The 27,838-nt window shown below is 46.3% G+C and overlaps 1 protein-coding gene across 1 annotated transcript in view; it reads left to right on the plus strand.

Annotated features, from left to right (window-relative positions):
* LOC309549718 (interferon-induced, double-stranded RNA-activated protein kinase-like) overlaps nt 1–27,838 on the plus strand; it is a 363,835-nt gene that overhangs the window by 147,510 nt on the left and 188,487 nt on the right. Inside the window, exon 12 of the mRNA XM_082250192.1 lies at nt 21,283–21,399. Coding sequence (XP_082106318.1) covers nt 21,283–21,399 — 117 coding nt within the window. The remainder of the gene's footprint in view (nt 1–21,282; nt 21,400–27,838) is intronic.

Below are 27,838 nucleotides of genomic sequence, written 5' to 3' on the forward strand. Positions count from 1 at the left end.
CCGCAGGTGCCCAACGCAACTTGCCTCCTCCTCCAAAACGTTGCTCAATGTCCTTTACCGGGGGGGGGGGGCTCCTGGGCGGGAGGTGGGTTCCGTGATGGGCTTGCTGGGAGGATCTTTCAGATCTGTGCCCGACGGGTTGGGGACAATCATCTGGTGACATCGCTGAACAATCCACTATGGTTTAATCCGTCGTTGAGGGAGTTTGCTGGCTTGCAGGATGGAGGCTGCTGGGCCCGATATGGCCTTAAATACCTGCATCAGTTGTTCTATCAGGGTAGGTTGGTGTCCTACATGCAGTTGAGGGAGAGCTTCGGGATCCCCAGGACGTGGCGCTTCCGGTATTTGCAACTCCAACATGCGGTGAGGGTGCAGTTTGGGGGGGGGGGGGAGGTTGTATTGACTAACCCCTCTCTCGAAGTTATGCTGTTGGATCCGGATCCGCTTAACCACTTGCCTACAGTGCACTTTCACCCCCTTCCTGCCCAGACCGATTTTCAGCTTTCAGCGCTCTCACACTTTGACTGAGAATTACTCAGTCATGCAACACTGTACCCATACAAAAATTGCGTCCTTTTTTTCACACAAATAGAGCTTTCTTTTGATGGTATTTGATCAATACTGGGTTTTTTATTTTTTGTGCTATAAATAAAAAAAGACTAAAAATATCGTGAAAAAACGCATTTTTCTTTTTTTCTGTCATAAAATTTTGCAAATTAGTCATTTTTCTTCACAAATTTTGGCCAAAATTTATACTGCTACTTATCTTTGGTAAAAATAACCTAAGTAAGTGTATATTATTTGGTCTTTGTGAAAGTTATAGAGTCCACAAGCTATGGTGCGAATCATTGAAAATTGATCACACTTGATCACACCTGATGTACTGAAGGCCTATCTCATTTCTTGAGACACTAAAAAGTCAGGAAAGTACAAATACCCCCCAAATGACCCCTTTTTGGAAAGAAGACATTCCAAGGTATTTAATAAGGGGCATGGTGAGTTTTTTGAAGTTGTCATTTTTTCCCACAACTCTTTGCAAAATGAAGATTTTTTTTTTATTTTTTTTTTTTTTTTTTTTACAAATTGCCATATTAACAGGTTATTTCTCTCACACAGCACATGTATACTTGCAACTACACCCCAAAACACATTCTACTATTCCTCCTGAGTATGGCGATACCACATGTGTGAGACTTTTTCACAGCCTGGCCACATACAGAGGCCTAACATTCAAGTAGCCCCGTCCGGCATTCTAGGAGCACAAATTACACATATAATTTCCTGACAACCTATCGCACTTTTGAAGGCCCTGGAGCACCAGGACAATGGAAACCCCCATAAAATGACCCCATTTTGGAAAGCAAACAGCCCAACGTATAATTTTTGAGGCATAATGAGTCTTTTGAATATGTAATTTTTTTCCACAAGTTTTTGGAAAATGTGGAAAGAAAATGAAAACACATTTTTTTTTACACAAAGCTGTCCATTTATGCAATATTTCTAACACATAGCATGTACATAGCAAAACTTGCACCCCAAAATACATTCTGCTATTCCTCCTGAGTATGGCGATACCACATGTGTAACACTTTTTCACAGCCTGGCCACATACATAGGCCTCACATCCAAGTAGCGCTTTACACAAAGTTGTCCATTTATCCACTTTAAGACTGGGCCTATTTTTGACACTTGGTGTTTACAAGCTAAAATCATTTTTTTTGCTAGAAAATTACTTGGAACCCCCAAACATTATATATTTTTTTTTAGCAGAGACCCTAGAGAATAAAATGGAGATCGTTGCAATATTTTTTATCACACCATATTTGCGCAGCAGTCTTCCAGATGCGATTTTTTTGAAAAAAATTCACTTTTTTGAACTAAAAAATAAGAAAACAGTAAATTTAGCACAATTTTTTTCCATAATGTGAAAGATAATGTTACGCCGAGTAATTAGATACCCAACATGTCATGCTTCAAAATTGCGCATGCTCACAGAATGGCGCCAAACATTGGTAATTAAAAATCCCCATAGGCAACATTTTAAAAATTTCTGCAGGTTACTAGCTTAGAGTTACAGAGGAGGTCTAGGGCTCAAATTATTGCTCTCGCTCTAACGATCGCGGCGATACCTCACATGTATGGTTTGAACACCGTTTACATATGTGGGCGGGACTTGCGTATGCGTTTGCTTCTGCGCGCGAGCTAACGGGGACAGGGCGCTTTAATTTTTTTTTTTTTTTTTTTTCCTATTTATTTTATTTATTATTTTTTTATTTTTACACAGTTTAAAAAAAAAAAAATGTTTTGATCATTTTTATTCCTATTACAAGGAATGTAAACATCCCTTGTAATAGAAATAGGCGTGACAGGTCCTCTTTATTGTGAGATCTGGGGTCAAAAAGACCTCACACCTCACAACTACACTAAAAAAGAAAAAAAAAAAAAAAAATTGTTGAAAGAGGAAAAAAAAAAAAGAAAAAAAAAAAAGCGGCCCTTTAAACCGGTTGCTAGGCAACGTCTTTTGACGTAGCTCCGGTCCTCCAAGACCATAGAGTTGAGTGAGGGCCATCTTGCCCTCACTCGACTTCCTGTCTCTGAGGATCCGGGACCGGATAGTTTTCCCCGCTGCCGGCGGGTCCGGTAAGCTGGGAAAACGTCTGGGACGCGGCAGGAGGGGGGGGGGGCACCTCTTCCCCTGCACCGTAAGGGTAATTCCGCGGCGAATCCGCCACTGGGACCACCCTTATCTGAAAGCCGACCGCCCGCCGTTTCAAAAAATACCGGGGTTATGGGGGCTATCTGCTGCCATAACCCCAGTATTTAGCTTTTAATGGCCGACGCATATAGTCGTTAGGCGGTCAGTAAGTGATTGCATGCATATGGCAAACAGGTGACGATGACTGATGGGGTGACAGGTGACGATGACTGATGGGGTGACAGGTGACAATGACTGATGGGGTGACAGGTGACAATGACTGATGGGGTGACAGGTGACAATGACTTATGGGGTGACAGGTGACGATGACTGATGGGGTGACAGGTGACGATGACTGATGGGGTGACAGGTGATGATGACTGATGAGGTGACAGGTGACGATGATTGATGAGGTGACAAGTGACGATGATTGATGGGGTGACAGATGACAATCACTGACGGGGTGACAGGTGACGATGATTGATGGGGTGACAAGTGACGATCACTGATGGGGTGTCAAGTGACGATGATTGATAGGGTGACAGATGACGATGACTGATGGGGTGACAGGTGACGGTGATTGATGGGGTGACAGGCGATGGTCACTGATGGGTGACAGGTGACGGGCGATGGTGCACGGCGGTACTGATGGCAGTCTCTGGTGACCGGTGAACTTTAGGCTACGTTCACATGTGAGCGTAGCGATCACGGGCAGAATCACTGCGATTCTGCCCGTGATCCAGAAATCATTGCAAATTGCGGGACGCCTGTGCGTTGCCCGTGATTTGCAATAGCACCCCAAACGCTGTGCGATGTTGCTGCGATTTCCGCCTGCCGAATCGCGGTAACATCGCGCAAACAACGCATGACGCCCCAAAGAAGCTCTTGTACCTTTTTTGGGCGTCATGCGATGTTTGCGCGATGTTACCGCGATTCGGCAGGCGGAAATGGGGGCAACATTGCACAGTGTTTGGGGTGCTATTGCAAATCACGGGCAACGCACAGGCGTCCCGCAATTTGCAATGATTTCTGGATTGCGGGCAGAATCGCGGTGATTCTGCCCGCGATCGCTGCGCTCACATGTGAACGTTATGGGTATCAATTTCTGGGCACTGATGAGGTGACTGTTGGGTGACAGGTGACATTGGGGGGGGCTGAGGACTGTGTGGGGACCTTTATTAGTGTGATTTTACTTTTGCAGGTACACAGAGCAGTAACTCACTGTTTCTAGTTCTTCTCCCCTCATACTGGAAACTGTATGAGGAGAGAAGAGCTAGTAACAGTGTGTTACTGCTCTTTGTTTACATTTTCTGATCGGCTGTGAATGGATTCACAGCCGATCACATAGTAAACAGTCACTATCAGTGACTATTTACTACTGCCGGTGACAGCTGTGTTCCTACGGAACACAGTGCCACTGACATGACCGCGCTGTGCGCTCCCGATCGCGCATGCGCGGTCATCTCCCGGCCGCCTCCATTGTGATCGGCTGTGTCATTGGAACACAGCCGATCACGTGGGAAACAGCCACGCCCAGTGGCTGTTTCCCCCCTGCCGGTGACGGGGGGTGTCCCGGGGACACCCCGACACCGGCAGTGCACGGCGGCACGCCCGCGATCGCGCGCCTGCCGTGCATTTCCTGGGTCACGTCATATGACGTCCGCCCAGGATAATAGCCGCACCGTCCCGCCGTCATATGACGGCGGGCGGGCGGTAAGTGGTTAAGCAGATTTCTAGGTATTATGGGGCGCTGGGTCCTGGGGGTCCTGATGCGGTGAATAGGGCTAGGGCCATGTGGCTGACGTTTATGCCTGAATTGACTGACGAACAATGGGAGGAGGTGTTGGAGACTTTTCTGGGTACAGTTATTTCATCAACTGGCAAGATGATTCAGTTGAGATATTTGCATCAGACCTACTATACCCCGGTCCGCCTGTTCACTATGCGTAGGAGGGATTCTGATCTTTGTCATAAATGCTCGGGGGGACGGGGATCATTTCTGCATATGGTCTGGGACTGCCCTACGGTGCGGCCCTTGTGGTCCCAGGTCACGAAATTTGAGGAGAATTTCGGGCTCCCGAATATCTGCTCTCCCCTGGTGTGTCTCTTGGGGGTTTTGGAGGTAGACGGATTAGATGTATCCTCTAAGCTCTTCCTGCGCATTCCCTTCTTCTGTGTGTGGAAGTTGATTGCCAGGAGATGGATTTATACTGAGGTATTGACACTCAAGATGTGGCTAAGGGTGGTGAATGCTGACATTGTACTGTACTTATGAGGCTAGGGGGTCCCCTAAGAAATTTAGGAAAATATGGCATCGCTGGGTGGATTCCACTGCTATGTTGGTGGATACGGCTGCTGGGTGATTAGCAGGGTTTGGGTCTGTATGGGGGGTGGGTTGGGGTTCTAAACATTCTAACGTGTTGGGCTTCTTGAGCTTTCCACATGTCCTACTACTGTTTTATGGATATTACATGGGGGGTTCCTCTGGGGTGGTCACAGTTGAAGAAATGGGTGCTGGGCTGTGTTTTGTCCAGGTGGCCTCCTCGCCTGCACTACCTTTGGGGTTTGGGGGGGGGTGTTAGGGGTTTGTTTAAAATTAAAAATGAGGTCCTGCTGGTCGCATGGTTCGTTTATATGTAAATGCTCATCATCTGAGGGGTAGTTCTGTTAATCCTTTCTGTTATGGGCTAGTCAGCTGTAATGCTATACGCCCCTTGGAGGGTGATGAGGGATGTTTGTACTGTGTTGAGCTGTGTGATTATGTTGGACTTCAATAAAATCTTTTTAAAAAAAAAAAAAAAAAAGTACTGGTCGACCAAGGCTTCTAAAAAGGTGCTGACTGATCTACCTTTTTGTTGGTGACCGTTTGTTCGGTGCCTCTAATGCCCTGTACACACTATCAGATTATCTGAAGACTTTTGTCTGTAGACTTACCAAAACCATATAATATGAGGTCAAACCTAAACACTTTCAATTTGTATGCAATCCGGCAGGCCCTTGCACTACATAGAAAAGGTAAATCTGAAGACAAAAGTCTTCAGATAATCTGATAGTGTGTACAGGGCATAAGAGTACATTACTTCTGCAGGTTGCTAGGGGTAAGGAACCTCGTCGTAAATGTGGTCATTTTTTTTTTTTTTAGCTTACAAGCGGCCCTTTCATCTGTCTGGATCACAGGAAAATGGTTCGAGATCCACCCGTAACTTTGCGGGAGTCTCCAAGAGACCCTGGAATGGAAAGTCAAAAGCTACCACTACCGGTTCCGCAGACAAGCCTTCCCCAGTCTTAGAGGGAGCCCTCACCCACATCCTGGGTAGGGGAAAGTCTTTACCTTTTTACGGAACCGTGAACTTTGTTCAGAGTTGATTCAGTTTGGTTGCAAGATCGAGTTTTGGTCCTTGCCTCCGGCAAAGCTCTTTCCTTCCTACTTGCTCCTCACGATTGGCTACAGGGCCTCTACGGGGCAGTGCAGGACCTGTTAGCACAAGGAGTCATTGTGCCGGTTCCAAAGTCGGAACGTCTTCTAAGGTTTTTATTCAAATCTGTTTACAATTACCAGTGAGGAAGGCAAGGTTTGTCCGATCTTGGACCTCAAAGGTCTGAACCGCTTTGTGGGTTCAGAAATTTCAGATGGAGTCTATCCGCACGGTAGTAGCTTTTCTTCATCAAGGGGATCTTCTGGCTTCTATCGATCTCAAGGATGCTTGCCTTCATATTCCAATATATGTCGGGCATCAGCGTTTTCTTCGTTTTGCCGTGGGCGAGTAGCATTATCAATTCGTGGCCTTACCCTTTGGTCTCGCCTCAGCTCCTCGGGTGTTCACAAAGGATTTGGCCCCAGTGCTGGCCTTGCTACAGCAGAAGGGGATCACGTTACTGGGTTACCTGGACGATCTGCTTCTGCATACAGAGTCTTCTTCTGCTCTAGAAGTCGACTTGAACATTACTGTGCAAACTCTACAGGAGTTCGGATGACACTGAATTTTCAGAAATCGTCTTTGACTCCGTCCACCAAACTGGACTACTTGGGTCTGATGCTGGACTTGGCATCGGCCCGGGTGTTTCTTCCACAGGCTAAACTACTGAAGCTACAGGATGCGATTCGGCTCCTGTTGTCCAACCGTCAGTCAGGACTTGTATGCAAGTATTGGGCCTGATGGTTTCCACCTTTGAGGGGGTTCCATTTGCTCAGTTCTATACCAGACCTCTGCAAAAAGAGATTCTGGCCAAATGGAACAAGGATCCGCTGTCATTGGACGATTTGATCCTGTTGAGTCAGGGTACGAGGGGGGTCTCTACTATGGGGGCTCCGCTCCCCATCTCTTCCCCTGGGAAAATCCTTTCTTCCCCTGTATTGGACTGTGACCACCACAGATGCCAGTCTGTCCGGTTGGGGAGGTGTCTTGGGAGTGTACTTGGCCCAAGGTGTTTGGACTCGAGAGGAGTCCAGTCTGCCGATCAACATCCTGGAGATTCGGGCGATCGGACTTTGTCTGTCTCAATGGATGGACCATCGGCATGGACGCCCTGTGAGGATACAATCGGACAATGCTACAGCTGTGGCATATGTCAATCATCAAGGTGCACAAGGAGTGCCTTGGTTGCCCGGGAAGTGGCTGGTATCTTGAGGTAAGCAGAACTATATATTCCGGCCCTCTCTGAAGTTCACATTCCGGGGGTAGAGAATTGGCAAGCGGACTATCTCAGTCAGCAAGCGTTGGATTCGGGAAAATGTTATTTTTTCACCCGGAGGGGTTTCATCAGCTGTGCCTTCGGTGGGGGACCCCCCATGTGGACCTGTTTGCCTCCTGTGCAGAGGTTCGTGTCAGGGTCTCGGGATCCTCTGGCCAACGCCGCAGACGCCCTGGTGACTCCTTGCGGTCAGCATCTTCTGATTTATGCCTTTCCTCCAATACAACTTCTGTCAAGACTGCTACGCAGAATCGAGGTAGAAGGGATTCCAGCCATTCTGGTGGCACCAGACTGGCCTCGCCGGTCTTGGTACGCAGGCCTGGTAAGGCTGGCAGCACACCTCTTGGAAACTTCCTCTCAGGGAAGATCTTCTGTCTCAGGGACCAATCTTCCATCCTGCTTTACAGTCACTGGCTTTAACGGCTTGGCTATTGAAAGGCAGGTGTTGAAGAACAGACTGTTGTCTGAGTCTGTGATTCCTACCTTGTTAAAAGCTAGGAAATCTACTTCCAGGAAAGTTTATCATAGAATTTGGAAGGCGTACATTACTTGGTGTGAGTCCCGAGGGGTTTCTCCCTGTTCCTTTTCTGTGTCTCGCTTGTTGGAGTTTCTACAACTAGGTGTAGACCAACGTTTGGCTCTGGGCACCATCAAGGGCCAAATCTCCACCTTGGTTCACACTTTTTGTGCAGGTTATTACTTTTGCACGTAGGATGTCAGAGTTGGCTGCATTGTACTGTCGGTCACCTTACCTGGTGGTTCACAGGGACAAAGTGGTGTTATGACCCTGTCAGACATTCCTTCCTAAGTTGTCTCGGGGTTTCATTTGAATGAAGATATTGTGTTACTGTCCTTATGTCTTAAGCCGAAAAACATCCTAAAGCAATTGCTTTACATTCCTTGGATGTTGTCAGGACGATTCGGGTGTACTTGGCGGTGACTCACCTGATTCGGAAATCCGACCGAATTAGCCTGTCTAACAGTAGCAGGGGTTTAGTTGCACACATTTGCAAATACATGCGTAAGCTGCAGGCCACGTCAAGGCACCCTGATATCTGCAGACCCTAACTCTACCTTTAAAGAGTCTCCACAATGGGAGCACATGCATTCTGATGATAGATGGAGGACAGGTGACTGGAGGGAGCCCACTCCTCCTTAAAGGTGCAGGGTCACACTGAACACCCAGCACATTGCACAATGGCAGCAAAGGTTTCAGTGCATTGCCTGACCAATATAAACGATATTGCAAAAAGTGGTCACCTCCCCCACCTATAACTGGCCTTAACAGTAAGGAGCACTGGAAGGGCAAACGCAGATCAAAAAAGCAAGGGGATTTCCAGTCACTACTTACCAACCAGCCAGCGACCAACCGAATTAACCTGTCTAACAATATGCGTTAAAAGCAACTAAACCCCTGCTTTTAACGCATACTGTTAGGTTAATTCGGTTGGTCGCTGGCTGGTTGGTAAGTAGTGACTGGAAATCCCCTTGCTTTTTTGATTTGCGTTTGCCCTTCCAGTGCTCCTTACTGTTAAGACCAGTTATAGGTGGGGGAGGTGAGCGCTATTCCATTAAGGGTCAGGTTCATTCATTCCCTGTCAAGGCGCATTCTACAAGAGCGCTTAGTGCCTCCTGGGCCTTCTGTCATCAGGCGTCAGTGGTTTAGGTGTGCAAGGTGGCTACGTGGTCGTCTGTACACACATTCACAAAATTTTATAAGGGAATGTACTTGCATCTTCGGATGTGTTGTTCGGCCTCAAAGTTTTGCAGGCTGCGGTTGCAGAGGCTCACGCCTCTTGAAGGTGTATTTTTTTCCTGGTGGTGAGCTCCGGTTGTTCCTGGTTCAGCTCCTGTTTTACCTGGTTGGCTATGTTTAGCCTTGTTGAGATTTAGATCTCTTGCTGTGTTTTTCCCACTTCTCATATTGACACTGCTTTGGGACGTCTCAAGGGTCTAAGAAGACATGGAGTTGTGTCTGTCAGTGAACGAAAAAGAAAAATGTATTTTTGTCTTACCGTAAAATCCTTTTCTCTGAGGTTTACTGATGGACACCGCTCCCGCCCCTCTGTTGGGTTGAGTTATGTATTCTTCTGACACTGCTTGTTACAAACTTGAAGTCCTATAGCAGGAAGTGATGGTATACCCCCTGGGACTGCCTTAGGAGCATAGCCAAAAAATGTTCTGCCTAGTCCTACTGCTGAAGAGAGAGAAATAATAAAATAGCTCGAATAAAAAACACTTTCAAAGATATTATAAAATTTACCATAATCAAAGCAATATGTACAGATCAAAATCGGAGTTTAACCCCATATGATACAAGTATCCAAACGATGGATACATTAAACTTCTCTTTTCCTCAAGGTTAGTTTCCTGTCGCCACCACGTCTGTTGTGAACAACCTTATTAATCACCATATACTTGAGCTGAGAAACCGTATGTCCTCTTTTCACAAAATGCTGAGCTAATGGTCATTTTTACTAATTTGTCCCTAATAGAATATTTATGATGACCGATGCTGTCCTTTACACTTTTGTGTAGTTTCCCCCACCTATAATAAACCATGGGGATATTTTGATATAAATTACGTACAATGACTGGCAGGTTTAGTGATCTTTGATATATCCTCTGTGTGAGTGGGGGAAAGAATTTCCTTTAATCATACTGGAACATTGTATACAGTTAAGTATGTTTGTTTTTAATGGAACAGGTGGAGGATATTGATCTGCTCTTATAAATCTGCTTTGTATTGTCCTTCGCCGGCGATATGATGGTAACGGGGGGAGAATTAAACTCTTACACAATTAAAAAAACAATGGTCAGTTTAAAAGTACCATCTCTCTCTTCTCTCTCTCCTCTCTCTCCTCTCTCTCTCCTCTCTCTCCTCTCTCTCCTCTCTCTCCTCATGGAGGTGGCAGGTCCCTCGGAACCCCAGCTTCCCATGGTTGCACTGAAGGCAGTCCTGCAGTTCTTAGTGTCTCGGGTAGAAGTGGCATGTGGGCAAAGGCCCAGGAGGAAGTGTCCCCCGCCTTCCCCTGCTCAGTCTGTCTCATCTGATTCTGAACCTGATGCCGCTATGGACGTAGCCTATTCAGGGGGACTTATTATCACACCCCAGATCCATCCGATAGAGAGGATGATTCCTCCATGTTTTCAGCAGCGAATAAAAAAGCCGCTGGTAGACGCACTTATCATAGCAGTGCGTAAGACTTTAAAAATGGAGGGTGCGGCTGATGTAGCAACAGACATGGCTGTGTCGTTTGGTACGCATAAGTCATCTTGCACTCCAAAGGTGTTTCCTTATGTGACTTATTTTGACAGGTTTTCCTGTAAGGAATGGGAACAACCAAAATTACCCTTTGTGGTCCCCAAACGTTTTGCTGTACGTAACCCTTTTGAGGAGTCGCTTTTAAAAAAGGGGACTAGTTCACCAGTGGTGGACCCTCCTGTTTTCAGGTTGAATATAGCAATCATGATCCTAGTAGAGAAATATCTGTCCTTTAAGGACCCGGCTGACAGGAAAGCGGAGGCTTTGGCATGCAGCATGTTTACTATCAGCATTGTAGCCAGTCTTAGCCTCAGCCCTGGTGTCTCAGACCCTAACCGAATGGGCCATAATTTTGCGGCAGGGCCTAGAGGGCGAGCAGGTCCCCGCAGCTTATGTTGATTTAGTGGACCAGTTGGTCCATGGGCTGCAGTTTATTTGTGTTTCAGCTTTGGATACCAGGCATCCAAGAAAGCTCCCATTTGATCTGCTCTTTCAAGGCTATCGCCTGTTTGGGGCTACCCTGGATGACATCATTAAGGGTATCACGGGAGCAAAGAGTACCTTCTTGCCACAATCCAGGAAAGGGAAGAGGCCTCGTCACAGGCGGGGGCCTTCCTTCTCAGCCCATAGAAAATAATTTTGTGCTTCTGGGACTGAGAGAAATAGATCTTTCAAATATTCCCCGGGAGGTTCCAAGCAACATTGGTAACGCTAGAGCTAGCTATTCCGGACCCGTAGACAAGACCCCTTCAGCATGAAGGTCTGCCCTCACCCATTATTGGGGTGTGGAGACATCCTCGCTGGTTTCCGGCCTTGTGGACTTCTTTTGATGAGGAGATTCGCAAAATGTTTTTCTCTATCGTTCATTGATGGACGCAGTCTTCTGATCTTCTTATCAGAAGGGTTATGCTGCCCCCTAAAGGATTAGGACACTAGGCAGAAAAAAGTTCTGGCTACGCCTATGTGCAGTCCCAGGGGGTATACCCTCTCTCTCCTTGCTATAGGATGTCAGTTTTAATCTGCCTAGTCAGGAATAAGGACCTAGTTCCTTGCTGGGATCTCTGGTCCTGGCAAAGTTTTTTTTCTAGATAGTTTTTTTCTAGTTAACTTTTTCCCCGCATTTTTTTCCTGTGTGATCTACAAGCAACTATGCTGGATCTGGGCGATGGGCTGGATATATAGATCCAGTGGTCACCCCAGCTGGCCAACAAATGCATGCATACCTTAGCGCTCCGCGCTGGGTTTGCCGCGACATAGTCCCACTGGACGGGGACTGGCCCCACGAGTTAAACGTCTCGCCAGGTCGCATACGGCCGGGTCTAGGCCCGAGTTGCAGCGTTCCTATTAGGCCGATAGCCCCCTCCCCCCACACTTCAGCGGAGAGGGGTTCTGTCAGGAGATGGCGCCCGCCTGTTCCTGGTATGGTGAGTAAATGTTCCCCCCCTCTTCCCCTGGCGGTTTGGCGGTTTTTGGGGTGGACGCGGGCCCCTCCCTAGGACGGTCAGACCCTCACAACATCGGGTTCCCCTCTGTTCTGTCACGCACCCCCCACCTAACTGCCCCCCCTCACTACTAGGGGCTATTGGGAGGTTTGTGACAACTCCCGGGGGGCTGGGATCGAGCTTTAGGCTGTAGGCGGGGGGGGGGGGGGGGGTGCGTCGCTGGCGACGGACGAAAGATCGGGGGGGGGGGGGTTGTGGGTGTTTCTACCTGTCACTCCATCCTTCCAATGGATCCTGTCCAGGAGGCTGGGGGGTCCTTAGTAGCTTTGCAGGCCACGCGGGGCCGCCATTTCCTTGTAGCCCATGTGCTCTGCATGAATCGGTGGCCATCTTGGTACACCCGTCGCCATTTTGCGGTGGTTTTTCTGATAGGAACCACTAAATGGGAGTTCCTGGAGGCATTTTTCTGGGTGGAGCGCCTCCCTATACCCTGGTGCAGATCTTCAGATCTTTCTTTCTGGATCGAAATCACTGCTGACACGTGCTATGCAGACGTTCTAGGCTTCCTGGTGCATCTTTGGTGTAGGGTGGGGAGCCTGGGGGGTCTCTCGTTCTCTGCTGGGGGTCTCCAGTATGCGCTGCCTGACCACCTGGGGGCACTGTAGCGCAGTGGGACGTTCTTAAAAAAAAAAAAAAAAAAACGTTTTTTCAATTTTTTGCTGACGGGTTACTCTGGTGCAACATGGACCCTGCAGAACATGTGTCCCCACCTGAACCCCTCAAGGAGGCCGCAGAGCTCTACAGCTGTCAATAGATACACTTTTGGCAGTCCCGGAGGTGGCCTTTAAAGGGTGAGGTGCTAAAAACGCCCTCTGCCTACCCCTGCCTCATCTAATGTGTCAGATTCTGAGTCTGTCTCAGCCATCGCAGACGCGGGTCTCCCTGCCAGGTCTACTACCTCCTGCCCTGTCTTCTCTGACAGTGAGGCTGACATTTCTACCTCTGCAACCGTGCAAGAAAAGGAGCTGGTGGACGCACTGGTTCTATCTGTGCGTGAGACCCTAAATATGTAGGACGCGACTGAGGCGCAGGTTACGTTTGGCACTCACAAGCCATCCAGGGCGGCAAAGGTTTTTCTCTTTCCTGCGTTTTTTTGACAACATGCTCAAAAAGGAATGGGAGTGCCCAAAGCGTTTCCCTGGGGTGCCTAAGCGGATTGCTAGACACTATCCCTTTGAGGAGTCCCTTATAAAGAAGTGGACTGTGCCACCTACGGTGGACCCTCCGGTCTCAAGACTGAATAAAGCTACCATGATCCTAGTGGAGGATTCCCCGTCCTTTAAGGCCGGCGGATAGAAAGGCGGAGTCTGTGGCCCGCAATATGTACTCCCTGGTGGGGTCTGCACTCAGACCGGTATTTACGGTTGCCCTGGTCTCGCAAACATTGACTGAATGGGCTAAGTTACTACGCTGCGACCTGGAGGGGAAACATCTTCCTCCTGCCTTTGAGGAACTATTTTACCAGCTGGTGCAGGGGCTGCAATTTGCAATGCCGTGCTGGATACTGCTCCCATATTGGGCCGACTGTTGGTTTCGGCAGTTGTCCTCCAGCGTATATTTTGGATAAAATGCTGGTCTACAGGTCAGACTTCAAAGAACGCCTTGACTGATCTACCTTTTCAAGGAGATCGCCATTTTGGGACTACCCTCGATAACATTATCAAAGGTCTCGCAAGGGGGTAAGAGTACCTTTCTCCCACAGGCTAACAAGGGTAAGGACCCTTATCGCAGACGGGGTCCCTCCTTTTCAGAACACAAGACGATTTTTCGTCCCCCAAGGTCAGTCAATAAGGCAAAGCCCTTCGAGACTCCCTCTGGTGGTTCCAAGCCTCCCTAGTCTGGCAACCAAAAATGTAGTTTCTCCAGCCCTGAGAACAGGGCCACTTAGGCCTGAAGGTGCACCCTCACCCATATCTGGGGGTGGGGGGACGTCTTTGCCGGTTCCTAGGCCTGTGGCTATCCCAGATACAAGACAAATGGGTTCAAGAGGTCATATGGTCAGGTTGCAAGATCGAGTTTCGATCCGTCCCACCAGTAAGGTTTTTCCCTTCCAATATGCGACTGTCTCTGCATCGCTTACAGGCTCTCTTTGGGGCAGTACAGGACCTGGTACAACAGGGAGTAATAGTTCCGGTTCCGTGTGCGGAAAATTTTCAGGGCTTTTATTTAAACTGGTTTACGGTCCCCAGGAAGGAAGGAAAGGTGCGTCCAGTCCTGGACCTGAAGGCACTGAATTGCTTAGTGCGAGTTCAAAAATGTAAGATGAAATCAATTCGCACGGTGGTGGTCGTTCCCCTACATAAGGGGGATTTCCTGGCCTCCATAGATATCAAAGATGCCTACCTTCACATCCCAATATGTGCAGGACACCCAATGGTTTCTCTGTTTTGCCGTGGGAGAGAATCACTATCAGTTTGTGGCATTACCCTTTGGTCTCGCCTCTGCTCCTCGGGTCTTCACAAAGGTGTTTGCTCCTGTCCTGGCGCTGATGCGACAGCGGGGGATTTCGGTCCTGGGTTACCTGGACGATCTGCTTCTACGTGCGGTGTCTCCCACGGTGCTGGAATCAAATTTGGAAATCACCATGAGGACTCTGGAGGAGTTCAGGTGGATTCTGAACCTTCAGAAGTCGTCCTTGGTCCCTTCCATGAGACTGGATTATCTGGGCCTGACTTTGGACTCGTCCTCAGCAGGGTGTTTCTTCCTCTGGAAAAACTCCAGACCGCGTTGCTGTCCAGCAAATGGTCTTCCCTTCGGACCTGTATGAGAGTTCTGGGACTGATGGTGTCTTCCTTCGAGGCGGTTCCCTTCGCTCAATTCCACACGAGTTTTCTCCAGAAGGAAATCCTTCTCGAATGGAACAAGAATCCAAATTCCCTGGACAATCAGATCCAGCTGAGCCAGGTGTTTAGAGAGTCCCTGATATGGTGGCTTCGGTTCCCGATGCTCAAGCAAGGGAAATCCTTCCTTCTTGTGTATTGGACAATTGTCACCACAGATGCCAGTCTGGGGGGGGTTTCAGCAGGCTCTCTGCTCAAGGAGTCAGGTTGCCGATCAATGTTTTGGAGCTGAGAGCAATCAGGCTTTGCCTAGTTCCCTGGACCGCGCACCTGCAGGGTTGTCCAGTGCTCATTCAATCAGACAATGTCGCGGCCGTGGCTTATGTCAAACACCAAGGGGGCACCAAAAGTGTCCTTGCGGCTTTGGAAGTGGCAGGCATCCTTCGGTGGGCGAAAACGCTTTGTTCCATCTCTCTGCTGTTCTTATTCCAGGGGTAGAAAATTGGCAGGCGGATTACCTCAGTCGACAGGCCTTGAATGCAGGTGAATGGTCTGTCCATCCAGAGGTATTCCAGCAATTGTATAAAACAAAGTGATAACTGCGCTAAGGTGAGCAATAAATAATAAGAAGCAGCGACTTCAAGTGTGACGACACCCTTAGATAATATATAGAAAAATAAGTCGCGCTGAGTGATGTGGATAAACAAAATAAATGTCCAAACAATCAAATGTCCCCAAAATGTCAACTTGAATGACGTTGAAAAAAACGAACAAACTCCAAGGTCTCTTTAGGAAATGCGCTTACCAGACGACCACTAAAAATCTGCAAGATTCATATGTCGAGGTGTATTCACAGGTAAGGGAGATTGGAGTTGTCAGGATCCTCAACGAATGGTGTTATGAATAAACATTAAAGAAAAAAACTTCCATAGTGTGATACCGTAAAATAATATGGTGATCAACTATAATAGATTCCACCACCAATAGATGAATCCTTAAACAATTGTGCAGCAGCTTACCAAATAAAAGAATTAAGCCAGTGAATATCCCAGTGATGGGAGGAAAAGGATGAAGAGGAAAGCCACCACCAATTGTGAAGCCTCTTACCAAATATAAATTAAAGTGAGCAAACACGGTTGATTCCAGATGTGCCAAGAAGCCAAAAACGTCACTCAAGAGCACTGCAAGCCTCTTACCAGATGATACAAATTATGCACAGTATGATCGCTTGTAGCGCTTTCCCATCATAGGTAAACAGCTCCGGGACCAAACGGCATCAATGAGTATTGCTGTAGGACTCAGTACCAGGGTATAAAATTGCACCAGCCCGAGTAGAAAAGAAAGCGCCAATAGTGTAATAAAATCTTAACAGATTTTTTTAATAAAAGGAAAAGCACTTACAAACAAAGTAGTTTAAAAGTCACGAAGGATGAGAAGCCGCCGGCCGGACGGCAAAGCGCATCCGCTCCTTAGATAACTTCCGGGAATGACGTCAGCACGCCGCGACCTTAGTCGACAGGCCTTGAATGCAGGTGAATGGTCTGTCCATCCAGAGGTATTCCAGCAATTGTGCCTTCTTTGGGGCACTCCAGATGTAGATCCGTTGGCATCTCGAATCAACAGGAAAGTGTAGAGGTTTGTAGCCCTTTCCTGGGACCCGCTGGCAGACGCCGCAGACGCGCTGGTGGCCCCATGGGGTCAGTATCAGCTGATGTATGCCTTTCCTCCTCTCAAGTTGCTGCCAAGACTTCTTCGCAGAATCGAGGCGGAAAGGATTCCGGTCATTCTTGTGGCTCCGTACGCCTCTTCGAGCTTGGTACGCCGACCTGGTCAGGCTAGTCGCAGACGCTCCTTGGAGACTTCCTCTCAGGGAGGATTTACTGTCTCAGGGGCCAGTCTTCCATCCTGCTTCACGGTCGCTGACTTAGACAGCTTGGCTGTTGAAAGCCAGGGGCCGAAGGGCAGGGGGTTGTCTGTTTCATTGATTCCTACTTTGCTTAAAGCGAGAAAAGTGACTTCTTGAAAGATCTATCATTGTACTTGTTAGGCGTACATTGCGTGGTGGGAATCTCTTGGGGCTCCCCCCCTCTCTTACTCGGTGGCTCGGATCTTTGCTTTCCTTCAACGGGGAGTTGATCAAAAGTTGGCCTTGAGTACTATCAAGGGTCAGGTCTCGGCCTTGGCAATTTTCTTCCAAAGGCCATTAGCCTTCCCTGGTGTGTAGCTTCATCCAGGGGATGGGACACTTGGCACCTCCAGTGCGACCTCGGTTGCCTCCTTGGGACCTTAATTTGGTGCGGTCGGTTCTCCAGAAACCTCCCTTTGAAAGCATTTAGGAGATTCCCCTGCTTACCTTATCCCAGAAGGTGGCCTTCTTGGTGGCTATTACTTCTGCGTGCAGGGTGTCGGAACTGGCGGCATTGTCCTGTCATTCTCCCTATCTGGTGGTTCACAGGGATAAAGTGGTACTTTGTCCGGATCCATCCTTCCTTCCGAAGGTGGTTTCTAGCTTTCACTTAAAGCGGAGTTCCGGCCACAAAAAAATTTTTTCAATGAAAATACCCCCGGGACAGTCAGGGCTAGCACAATGGATAGCCTCTGATCTGTCCCAGTTCGCACTTCCCTTTTAGAAGAAATACTTACCTTGAAAATTTCTTCTCCAGTGCTGCCATCTCGGATGTGGGCAGCTGAAGCCAGCGCGTCCTCTTCTGCGTCCTCTTCCGTGCCCTCTTCTCCCAGAATGCGCCTGCACCGGCCCCGCTCGTCACTTCCGGTGTGCGCACGTCATCCCTCCACAGCTTCTGGGCATGCCCAGAAGCGGTTTAACAGGGAATGAGGTGCCGCACATGAGCGATGACGTTCAGCTCCCAGGAATCAATGCAAAGAGGAAATGACGACGCGGGCCGTGGCCGTAGAGGGAGGAAGTGGAAGAAAGGTGAGTATATTTTTCTGCTATAACAAGGTAAATGAAAAAAAAAAAAATCGTAATTATCCATTTCTTTTTCAGGTGACTAGAAGCAAGCGGATGGCCCAAAATTGACTATGTTGATTTTGTGGCCGGAACTCCGCTTTAAATGGGGACATCGTGTTACCCTCTTAGTGACCTAAGCCAAAACATCCTAAGGAAGTTGCACTGCATACTCTGGATGTGGTTCGGGCAATCCGGGTGTACTTGGCGACTACTGAGTCTTTTCAGAAGTCAAATTCGCTCTTTGTACTTATGGATGGCCCTAAGAAAGGGCTGCCTGCATCTGCTGTGACTATTTCCAGATGGATCAGAAAGACAGTGGTGCAGGCTTATTATGGCGCTTTTCCACTGCATGGAACCTAACGGTTCGGCTCGATTTTTTTTGCTTTTCCACTGCTGGTACCGCATGGTACAGTGTAGGAACGGTTCGGTACGGTACGGCGGCGCTTTTCCACTGCATGGAACCGAACGGTACGGCTCTCAAAAACAGTACCACCTCGATTGTGGTTCCAAGAGGTACCATACCGGTACCATATCCCACAATCCTTTGCATGCAGTCACTACTAGCCACTGATTGGTCAGAGAATCGTTGTTATCCCACCCACTTAACTTTAGTACTACTTGGAAAAGCAAACCATACCGTACCGTACCGTTTCAACACCGTACCAATGCGGTACCAGCAGTGGAAAAGCAAACCGGGCCAAGCAGGGCCGAGTAGAGCCGAGCCGGTACTTGCAGTTGAAAAGTGCCATTAGAGTAAGGGTCAGGTCCCTCCTTTCCCAATTCGCACTCTACTCGGGCGTTTAGTGCTTCCTGGGCTTTTCGCCATCAGGCATCTGTGCTTTAGGTTTGCAAGGTGGCTACCTGGTCGTCTGTTCATACCTTTGCCTCTATTGGCTGCAAAAGTTTTGCAGGCCGCATTTTAAGGGTGTTCTTAGTCTTCCTTGAGGGTTTTCATGTTTTTTCAGGTGGGTCTCATCTTGTTGTTCTGATGAGTCCTAGGTTGCCTTGTTTGCTATGGTTTAGCCTTGGGGACGTCCCTACTAATATGAAGATCAGAAGAATGCATCCGTCAATGTACGATAGAGAAAATTGTATTTTTGTCTTACCGTAAAATCTTTTTCTCAAGTTCATTGACGGATGCAGTACCCGCACCTCTATTTGAGTTGGGTTGGTATTATTTTCTCAGATACTGCTTTGATACAAAACTGACATCCTATAGCAGTGAGAGAGCGGGTTAACCCCCTGGGACTGCCCATAGGGGTAGCCAGAACTTTTTTCTGCCTAGTGTCCTACTCCTGTAGGAGGCAGCATAACCTTACTGATATGAAGATCAGAACACTACGTCAGTCAATGAACTTAAGAGAAAAGGATTTTACAGTAAGACAAACATCCAATTTTTGCAAAGAATTGTGGTAAAAAGCTTTCCACACGTGTCATTTGGGGGGTATTTGTACTGTCCTGGCATGTTAGTGTCTCAAGAAATGAGGTATGATCAATTTTCATTGATTGGCACCATAGCTTGTAGACTCTATAACCTTCACAAAGACCAAATAATGTACAATGATTTGGGTTATTTTTTACCAAAGAAATGTAGCAGTATAAATTTTGGTCAAAATCTATGAAGAAAAATTACTAATACAACATTTTCTAATAGAAGCAAAGAAAAATGCATTTTTTTTTTTTTTTACAAAATGTTTTTTCTTTTTAATTTATAGTGCAAAAAAAAAAAACTCAGTGGTGATTAACCGGTTGCCGACCGCCGCACGACTATATACTGCGGCGGTCAGCCCCGGCCAGGCAGAGTGACGTTGGGGTACGTCACTCGTCTGTCACTGACTTGTGAGCCAATTGCCGGCTCGTTCACTGACAAGTCAGTGCGTGTGACCGGCGGACCCGATCGTCCGCCGGTCACTCACGATCGCTCCGGTGAAGGGAGAAAGGCAGGTGGCTAATGTAAACAATGTCATTCTCCCCTGTGTATGAATAGTGATCATATGGTTCTACTATGTAGGACCGTTGATCTTTGTTTTTACACCAATAGCCATGTCCCTTTACAGTTAGAATCACGCCCCTAGGACACACTTAACCCCTCCCTCTCCAATACAGTTAACCCCTTCCCTGCCAGTGTCATTTTTGCAGTAACAGTGCATATGTATAGCACTGATTACTGCAGTAATGTCACTGGTAACCCCAAAAGTGTCAAAAATGTCAGTCAAGGGTCCGATCTGTCCGCCGCAATGTCGCAGTACCGCAAAAAAAATCGCAGATCGCCGCCATTACTCGTTAAAAAAAAGACACCAAAAATGACAATCTTTCCCTTTGTTAGTAAACGCGATAACTTTTTCGCAAACCAATCAAAATACGCTTTTTGCGATTGTTTTTTTTTTTTTTACCAAACATATGTAGCATAAAACAAATTGGGCGAAAATGTTAAAAAATTTTGATTTTTACATTTTTTATTGGGGAATTTCATATAAAAAAATTTGAAAAATATCGTTATTTTTGAAAAATTGACGCTATTTTTTTGTTTATAGCGCATAATCAAAAAATCGCACAGGTGATCAAATACCACCAAAAGAAAGCTCTGTTTGTGGGAAAAAAAGGACGTCAAATTCGTTTAGGTACAGCGTCGCATGACCGCGCAATGGTCCGTTAAAGTCACGCATTGCCGAATCGCAAAATACCCCCTGGTCTTTTAGCAGCCAAATCCTCTGGAGATTAAGTGGTTAAATACCACCAAAAGAAAGCTCTTATTTGTGCAAAAAAAAAAAGGGACAAAAATGTCATATGTAGATAGTGTGGCATGACTGAGTAATTGTCATTCAAAGTGTGAGCGTCCTGAAAGTTGGCCTGGTTAAGAAGGGGATATAAGTGCCCAGTGGGCACATGGTTAAAGTAAATCTGTAGCTTTCAGTATGATTACGGTAGGCTCCATTTCTGATCTAGTTATACTCCTTTTGGTTTGTTCTTACGTTTAAATAATAAAGTGGAATTTTGTTGACTTGCATTTGGTTACTGTAATTGTCTTTTTGCAGTTTTATTAGCCCAAATTTAATTGTCCACCTCCACCACGATGCGAAAAATACTGGTTATTACATCTGTCTTAAAACCTTTATGCTATGGACTAAAACTGTACATGCTGGTTTCAAGCACACTCGCATCCACTGACGAACTTTGCTCCCCCAGAACTCCCTTGCCACTCCTTCTGTGACCAGTACTGCGAAATATGTACTATTTTTAGCTATGGGGTAGCGGGGAAGAGGGTAAGGGTTAAACCAGACCCTGTTGCCCTAAATGGGTAAGGTGACAATGTATCTGAGTATAAAAGGTCTTTTTAATAATGGTAACAATATTTCTCTCTCTATACTTATATTTAGAAAAGATGTCTCCGAGGTTCAAGCTTTAGCCGTTTTAGAGCATCCACATATTGTTCGATACTACCATTCCTGGACTGGAGAAGATTTTTTTTCGGAGGACAGCTGCAGTGGAGATGGGTAACACAGTTTAATGTTAAATACTTTATGAAAAGATCTTAATTAATTTTATAACTTGAAATACAAGCCTGTTATTTTAACCGCTTGCTGACCGCCCCACACAGATTTACTGTGGCAGGACTGCTCGGCTGCGCTTAATCACGTACATCTACGTGATTATGTGCACGCAGTCTCGGTGGTGTGCGCACACCGCCGGAGCCATGCTCCTGCTGTGATTAGACACAACCAGAGGCCTCCTGTCAGGCGGATCTCCTGTCAGACAGGCACAGTGAGATTGTGTCTCAGCTAAGCTGAAACACCGATCTCTGTGTGCCTTTCAGAGTCCCCCCCCCCCCCCCCCCCCCCACAGTTAGCAAGCACAATTAGGCTTACACTTAACCCCTTGATCACCAGTATTAACCCCTTCCCTGCCAGTGTCATTTATACAGTAACAGTGCATATTATTTAGCACTGATTACTGTATTCATGTCACTGGTCCCCAAAAAGTGTCACTTAGTGTCAGATTTGTCTGCCGCAATCCCGCTAAAAATTGCTGATCGCCGCCATTACTAATAAAAAATAAATTAATTAAAAGTCCAAAAATCTATCCCATAGTTTGTAAATACTAAAACTTTTGTGCAAACCAATTAAAATACGCTTTTTGGGATTTTTTTTTACCAAAAATATGTAGCGGAATACAAATTGGCCTAAACTGATAAAAAAAAATTGATTTTTAATTTTTTTTTATTGGGAATGTTTTATAGCAGAAAGTAAAATATATTGTTTTTTTTTTTTTTTCAAAATTGTCGCACTTTGTTTATAGCACAAAATCTAAAAACTGCAGAGGTGATCAAATACCACCAAAATAAAGCTCTATTTGTGGGGAAAAAAAGGGACATTAATTGTATTTGGTTACAGCGTCGTAGAACCACGCAATTTTTAAAATAATGCAGTGCCAAATCACAAAAAATGGCCTGGTCATTAAGGGGTAAAACCTTCTGGAGCTGAAGTAGTTAATCATACAGTACAGCGTTGTGTACAGATAAGACAGGGTCATCCTATATCTCTGATTGGTACTCTAAAATGGGTTTATGTTTATGGGTTTATGTTTGGAATGCATTCACTTTGAACTGTAAACTTTTCAAACATGGTGCCAAAGCCCAATCAGTTTACTCAGTGTGACGTCTGGTCGCAAACTTTACCGCCACTTCCACGTAGAGCCCTTTCAATTTACTCAGGTGTAGTCTATATCTGGGTTACTGTGTATTCTTTACAGACATGTTTTCCCTGTGCTCCACACCCTATTCAATGGAGAAACACCTTCACCTAGTTATAATAGAGACCATGTGAAAGGGAACCAACGTAAAATGGCACATAAACATTCACCCTGCTAAAGGACCACACAGCACTTAATCTCAGAGTGACGATGTGTCCCTTGCATCACAGCAAGAACTGGCTCTAACATCGATCTCCGCATCAAAATGTATATTTCAGACACGCAGGAAGAAGCCTATTTGACTAGAGCAGAATTTTCTGCATGTATGTCATAATTTCTCTGATAAATTACATCTTTTAGTACAGCCATCTTTGTCAAGGGCCCAAAAATGCACACCTCTTCTCCTACTCCATTTTCTCAACCTTAGTTGCATCCCAAATTTCTTGCCCTAGAGGACACAGACACAGAAGGGGGTGAAGAGGATATTGAGACAGTATTAGATGAAGCTGCTAAAGATTTTCTTCCCCAGATTGTCACTATATTAAAGAGGGAGTTTCCAGCAACATGCTTGTTACCTTTTTAGAATCCAAAGTTTATTGATTAATAACCAGAAAAAGAAACAATAGAAACATACAGAGAATGGTGCATGAATATATCATACAGTAACAATGATCTCACAATCCAGCAAATAGAAAAAACATCAGTAGAGGTACAGTGCAGTAGAACCCATTCAGCAAATTACAAGTTACACATCCGCTAATATCGACATAAGTCATTAGGGTCCAACATCCAGACCACTAGTGGTCTGCAACATTTCAGGCATAGCATAAACCAACTGAACACATCTTGTGAGGAGGCACATCATAACTTATGAAGATTAAAAGGAAAATGTGGCTTGACAAGAGAGTAGGAAGGAAAGAGGGGAGAATAAAAGGAAAGAAAGAAAGGGGAGAAAACAGGTGAAGCCTCAGTAGAATCTGGTCAAAGGCGACTACTAAAGTTAAACCTGCATGATCCTGCTCATCAGTTGTGACGGAGCCAGTCCCGGGTGGTCTAGCCATCCCTGCCAGACCGTATAGAATTTCCTAACCGCATTGCGGTGGAGAAAGGCCAGTTGTTCCCTCAACAAAATTGAATTAACCGAAGTTATCCATTATGCAACTGTATTAACTGTGGGGCTCATCCAAAATCTAGCAATCATTTTTCTAGCTAAGTACATCAGTCATTGAATCCTAGTGTAGGTCCCTGTTTGAAATGGTTCAGGATCCAATATGCCCAATAGACACACTTGTGGGTCAACAGCCAATGAAACTTGAGAGACCTGAGTTATGCATTGCATCACCTGTGTCCAATATCTCACCAATTCCGGACAGCGCCACAGCATATGGATGAAGTCACCCCTGTGTTGGCTACATTTCGGGCATAAAGGTCAGTCACGTCAACCCTATTTAAACAAGTGCACCGGGATACAGTATTTCCTGTGAACGATGAAAAGTTTATGTGATGCAGACAGATATACTGGAAAGCACTTCCAGAGCCTGATCCCACTGGTCCCCATCTTATTTCACCCAAATCCTCCACCCATGCTGCTCTACATTTTAGGAATGCTGAGTCCTGCATACATGGTACATATGGGAAATCAGTCCCTTCCTCCCTGTGGCCCTGATTACTGTGTCAGTTAACATTGAGTCAGCACTGCGAAGTGGGCCTATGCGCTGTAGAGTCTGTATTACATGTCTCAGCTGCAGATAGTGGTTGAAATGTTGGTGGGGGAGCTGAAAATCTGATCGCAGTTGCTCGTAGTATTTAAAGGTGTTGCCTATAAACAATTGTGCTAAATACAGTAGACATTAACCCTTCTACCCCAGGGAATCCTGTAGTTTGGCCAGCTCTGGGTACACTGGATTGTTCCAGAGGGGGGTATAATTAAGAAATCCTATTGTTTTTGAAAATATCTTAAATTCCTGCCACACCTGTCGTAACAGAACGGCAGTGTGCGCCGAACCTGGTAGTGTTGGAAGATCCATTTCTAGGTGGGAGGCTGCCAATAACGTTGGGTCAGAGTGGGCCAACAAGGCAGTCGATGGGACCCCAGAAGTAGTGGATCTCCACCCCGCCAATTGCTGAAACTGTGCCGCAAGGAAGTACATCTTGGGCTGTGGCACCGCCATTCCCTCCCTATCCTTAGGGAATTGGAGAGTGGACAATTTAATTCTGGGCTGCTGTCTCTTCCAGATAAGGTCCCTAAATTGGGACGCCAGTCATCGAAAATCTTAGTGGGATCCACACAGGCGAATTGTGGAATACGTACAAAAGTTGGGGTGCCCAAATCATTTTTATTAAATGAACCCTGCCCACAACAGACACGGGAAGTTTGCACCAGCAGCGACACTTTGCGCGTTCCTTGTCTAGGAGAGGCACCAGGTTCAATTGCAGATATCTTCACCCCCCAGATACCTAAATGTGTCATCTACACGGATGCGGTTTATTGTGGATGGGAGCAATGAGAGCATGGAGTCAGGAGGCATAAGAATAGATTTTTCCCAGTTAATCGTAAAGCCTGAGAATGTCCCAAATTCCTCTATCGTCTGCATTAGGGTACACAGGGATCCAGCGGTATCCCCCAGAAACAGCAACGCATCGTCCCCGTACAGGGATATCTTTTCTTCAAGCCCTCCTCTACTGAAACCCACTATCTCTGGAGTATTTCTAATAAGGGCCGCTAACGGCTCAATTGCCAAGGCAAATAAAAGTTGGGACAGGTGACATCCCTGCCTAGTCACCTTATGTAAGGAAAATGGGGGAGATAATGCCCCATTCACCCTAATACGTGCTTGCGGTGCTGAGTATAGAGCCTGTATCCATCCAATAAACCTATCTCCCAAGCCAAGTCTCGACCGCACCTCCCACAGGCAGGGCCACTCCACGCTATCGAACGCTTTGGCTGTGTCCAGCGACAGTACAACTCTATTCCCCGGGTTGTCTACTGGGATCTGTAAATTAAGAAAGAGGCGCCTAATGTTATGAGCAGTGGATCTCCCTGGGATAAATCCCAATTGATCGGGGTGTATTAGTTTTGTTATGACCTTGGACAGCCTATTTGCAAGTATGCATGCTAGAAGTTTTACATTGGTCGTCAGTAGAGAAATAGGCCTATATGAGTCTGGTAAAAGTGTATCTTTTCCAGGTTTGGGCAACACTATAACAATCGCTTCCCGCATGGAGTCTGGTAGAATTTCCGTGCGCATATTGTCCTGCATAGTGGTTAGGAGAGTGAACAAAATAACCTTGCTATATTTCACATATACCTCGGCTGGGAGACCAACCACGCTCGGTGCTTTATTGGTGGGAGCCTGTGCTAGAGCGTCCGTGAGTCCCTCCATAGTGAAGGGGGCAACGGTCCAGCGGGGAAGACATGGCAGATACTTAGCCCCTAAATTTAGATTGATACAGCTCAGCATAGTATTGGTGGAAGACCTCGACCACCTCAGTAGAGGTAACGACCTCCCCCCTGCTAGTCTTAATTGCAACTACCGACCCTTATTCCTGCTGGGCCCTTGCCACCATAGCCAACATATGACCCGTATTTTCACCTTCTTTGAAATAGGTTTGCTGCAGGAAGTAACGCTTTTTTTCAGTCACGGAGAGAACCACAGAATTGTACAGAGCCTGTGCTTCCAACCAACAGTGGATGGGTTCGGATCAGCCACCATGGCCGCATCTCCTCCCGCACAGTGTTTTCCCAGGCTCCAGATCTATGTTTAACCCCATTTATTTCCCTAATAATCACTCCCCTCAAAAAGGCCTTCAGAGTCTCCCTTACAGTAGATATTGGGGCCATATCCCTAATAAAATGAAGGAAATCGGTGAGAGCCTCATGAATGGGATCCGGGTCAGGGAAAAGAGTCAGCCAAAACAGATTTACCCGCCACAGAGAGTGAGTAGCAGGCCTAGTTATAGACATGCCCACCCATAAGGGAGCATGATCAGACACCAGGCAGGGTTCATATGCAGATTCCACAATAAATGGTTGCATAGCCTTGTTGCCCATGGCCAGGTCTATGCGGGACGAACCACTGTGGCTAGCTGAGTGGCATAAGTAGCATTTAAGTCCTTCGTGGCTATCTCTCCAAACATCTCTAAGGCCCAGCTCCATTAGAAGTTTAGCAAAAGCCGTAGGGCGGGAAGTGTGGGGAGGCCCTCTCAGTGTGGGACTGAATTTATCGAAGGCCTGGTCAAGGTAATTATTATAATCTCCCATGGCCAATATTGGCGTATTTGGGAATGGAGCCATAAATTGCGCCAACAGCTGCAGGACCTCATGAGAGAAGGGTGAAGGGATATACACCGATGCCAATATACACATAAATCTGTTAATTTTGCATAGTAAAAATACATATCGCCCATATTCATCTAACTAATGCTGTAAACAGACAAATGTTACCTCCTTTGACCCCAAAACACTCACTTCCCTAGAATAGGAGGAGAAAGTGGAGTGGTATTGCAGAGGATAAGCTCTAGACCGCAGCAGCGGGATAGTAGTGCTAAGTAAGTGGGTCTCCTGTATGCATATTAAAGAAGGGCGTAGCTTCCTAAAATAACTAAATATTGCCTTCCTCTTGACGCTTTTTCCCAGACCGGACATTACATGTTAATATCATAATTTTAGAGTTTTGGGTCGCCATTCATAAATACAGTGTATATATACCAGCTTGAAAGCTCAGTTAAATAATGGGTTTGTAAAGCTAGGTTAAGGTGGCATCCATCCCTAAATTGTTACAACAAAACATGGAAGGCTATTCCCGGCTAGGGGCTACCTCCAAGAAAAAACGGGGAATGGGATGTTTAGGATGCTTAAGTGTACATTGTATAAGAATATATATAGATATATAATATAATGATAGTGAAGCAAAGGATACAAATAAAAAAAATATATATTTTATTACATAAATTCACAAATCCAAAAAGTGAAAATGTCTTGCAAGTATAAAACAACAAATCATGAAAAATCCTCAATGTGCCTGATAGAGAACCAAAGACAGGCAAGGTTCAAAAGATAACATACATACATATGTAACAAGGAACTGAATATGGGACCCCAGACTTGGATTAGATTAAGCGTTTTGACTTGGATTAGTCTTCCTCAGGGGGAGTAGTAGTCCAAAGCTTCTCTATAACATATATCTGTATATATAGTACAAGAGATACATTGGCTATTTACATTCAGTATATTAAATATATGGA

The sequence above is a fragment of the Pelophylax lessonae genome (assembly GCF_965119305.1).
Source record: "Pelophylax lessonae genome assembly, chromosome: 3".
Classification (NCBI taxonomy): domain Eukaryota; kingdom Metazoa; phylum Chordata; class Amphibia; order Anura; family Ranidae; genus Pelophylax; species Pelophylax lessonae.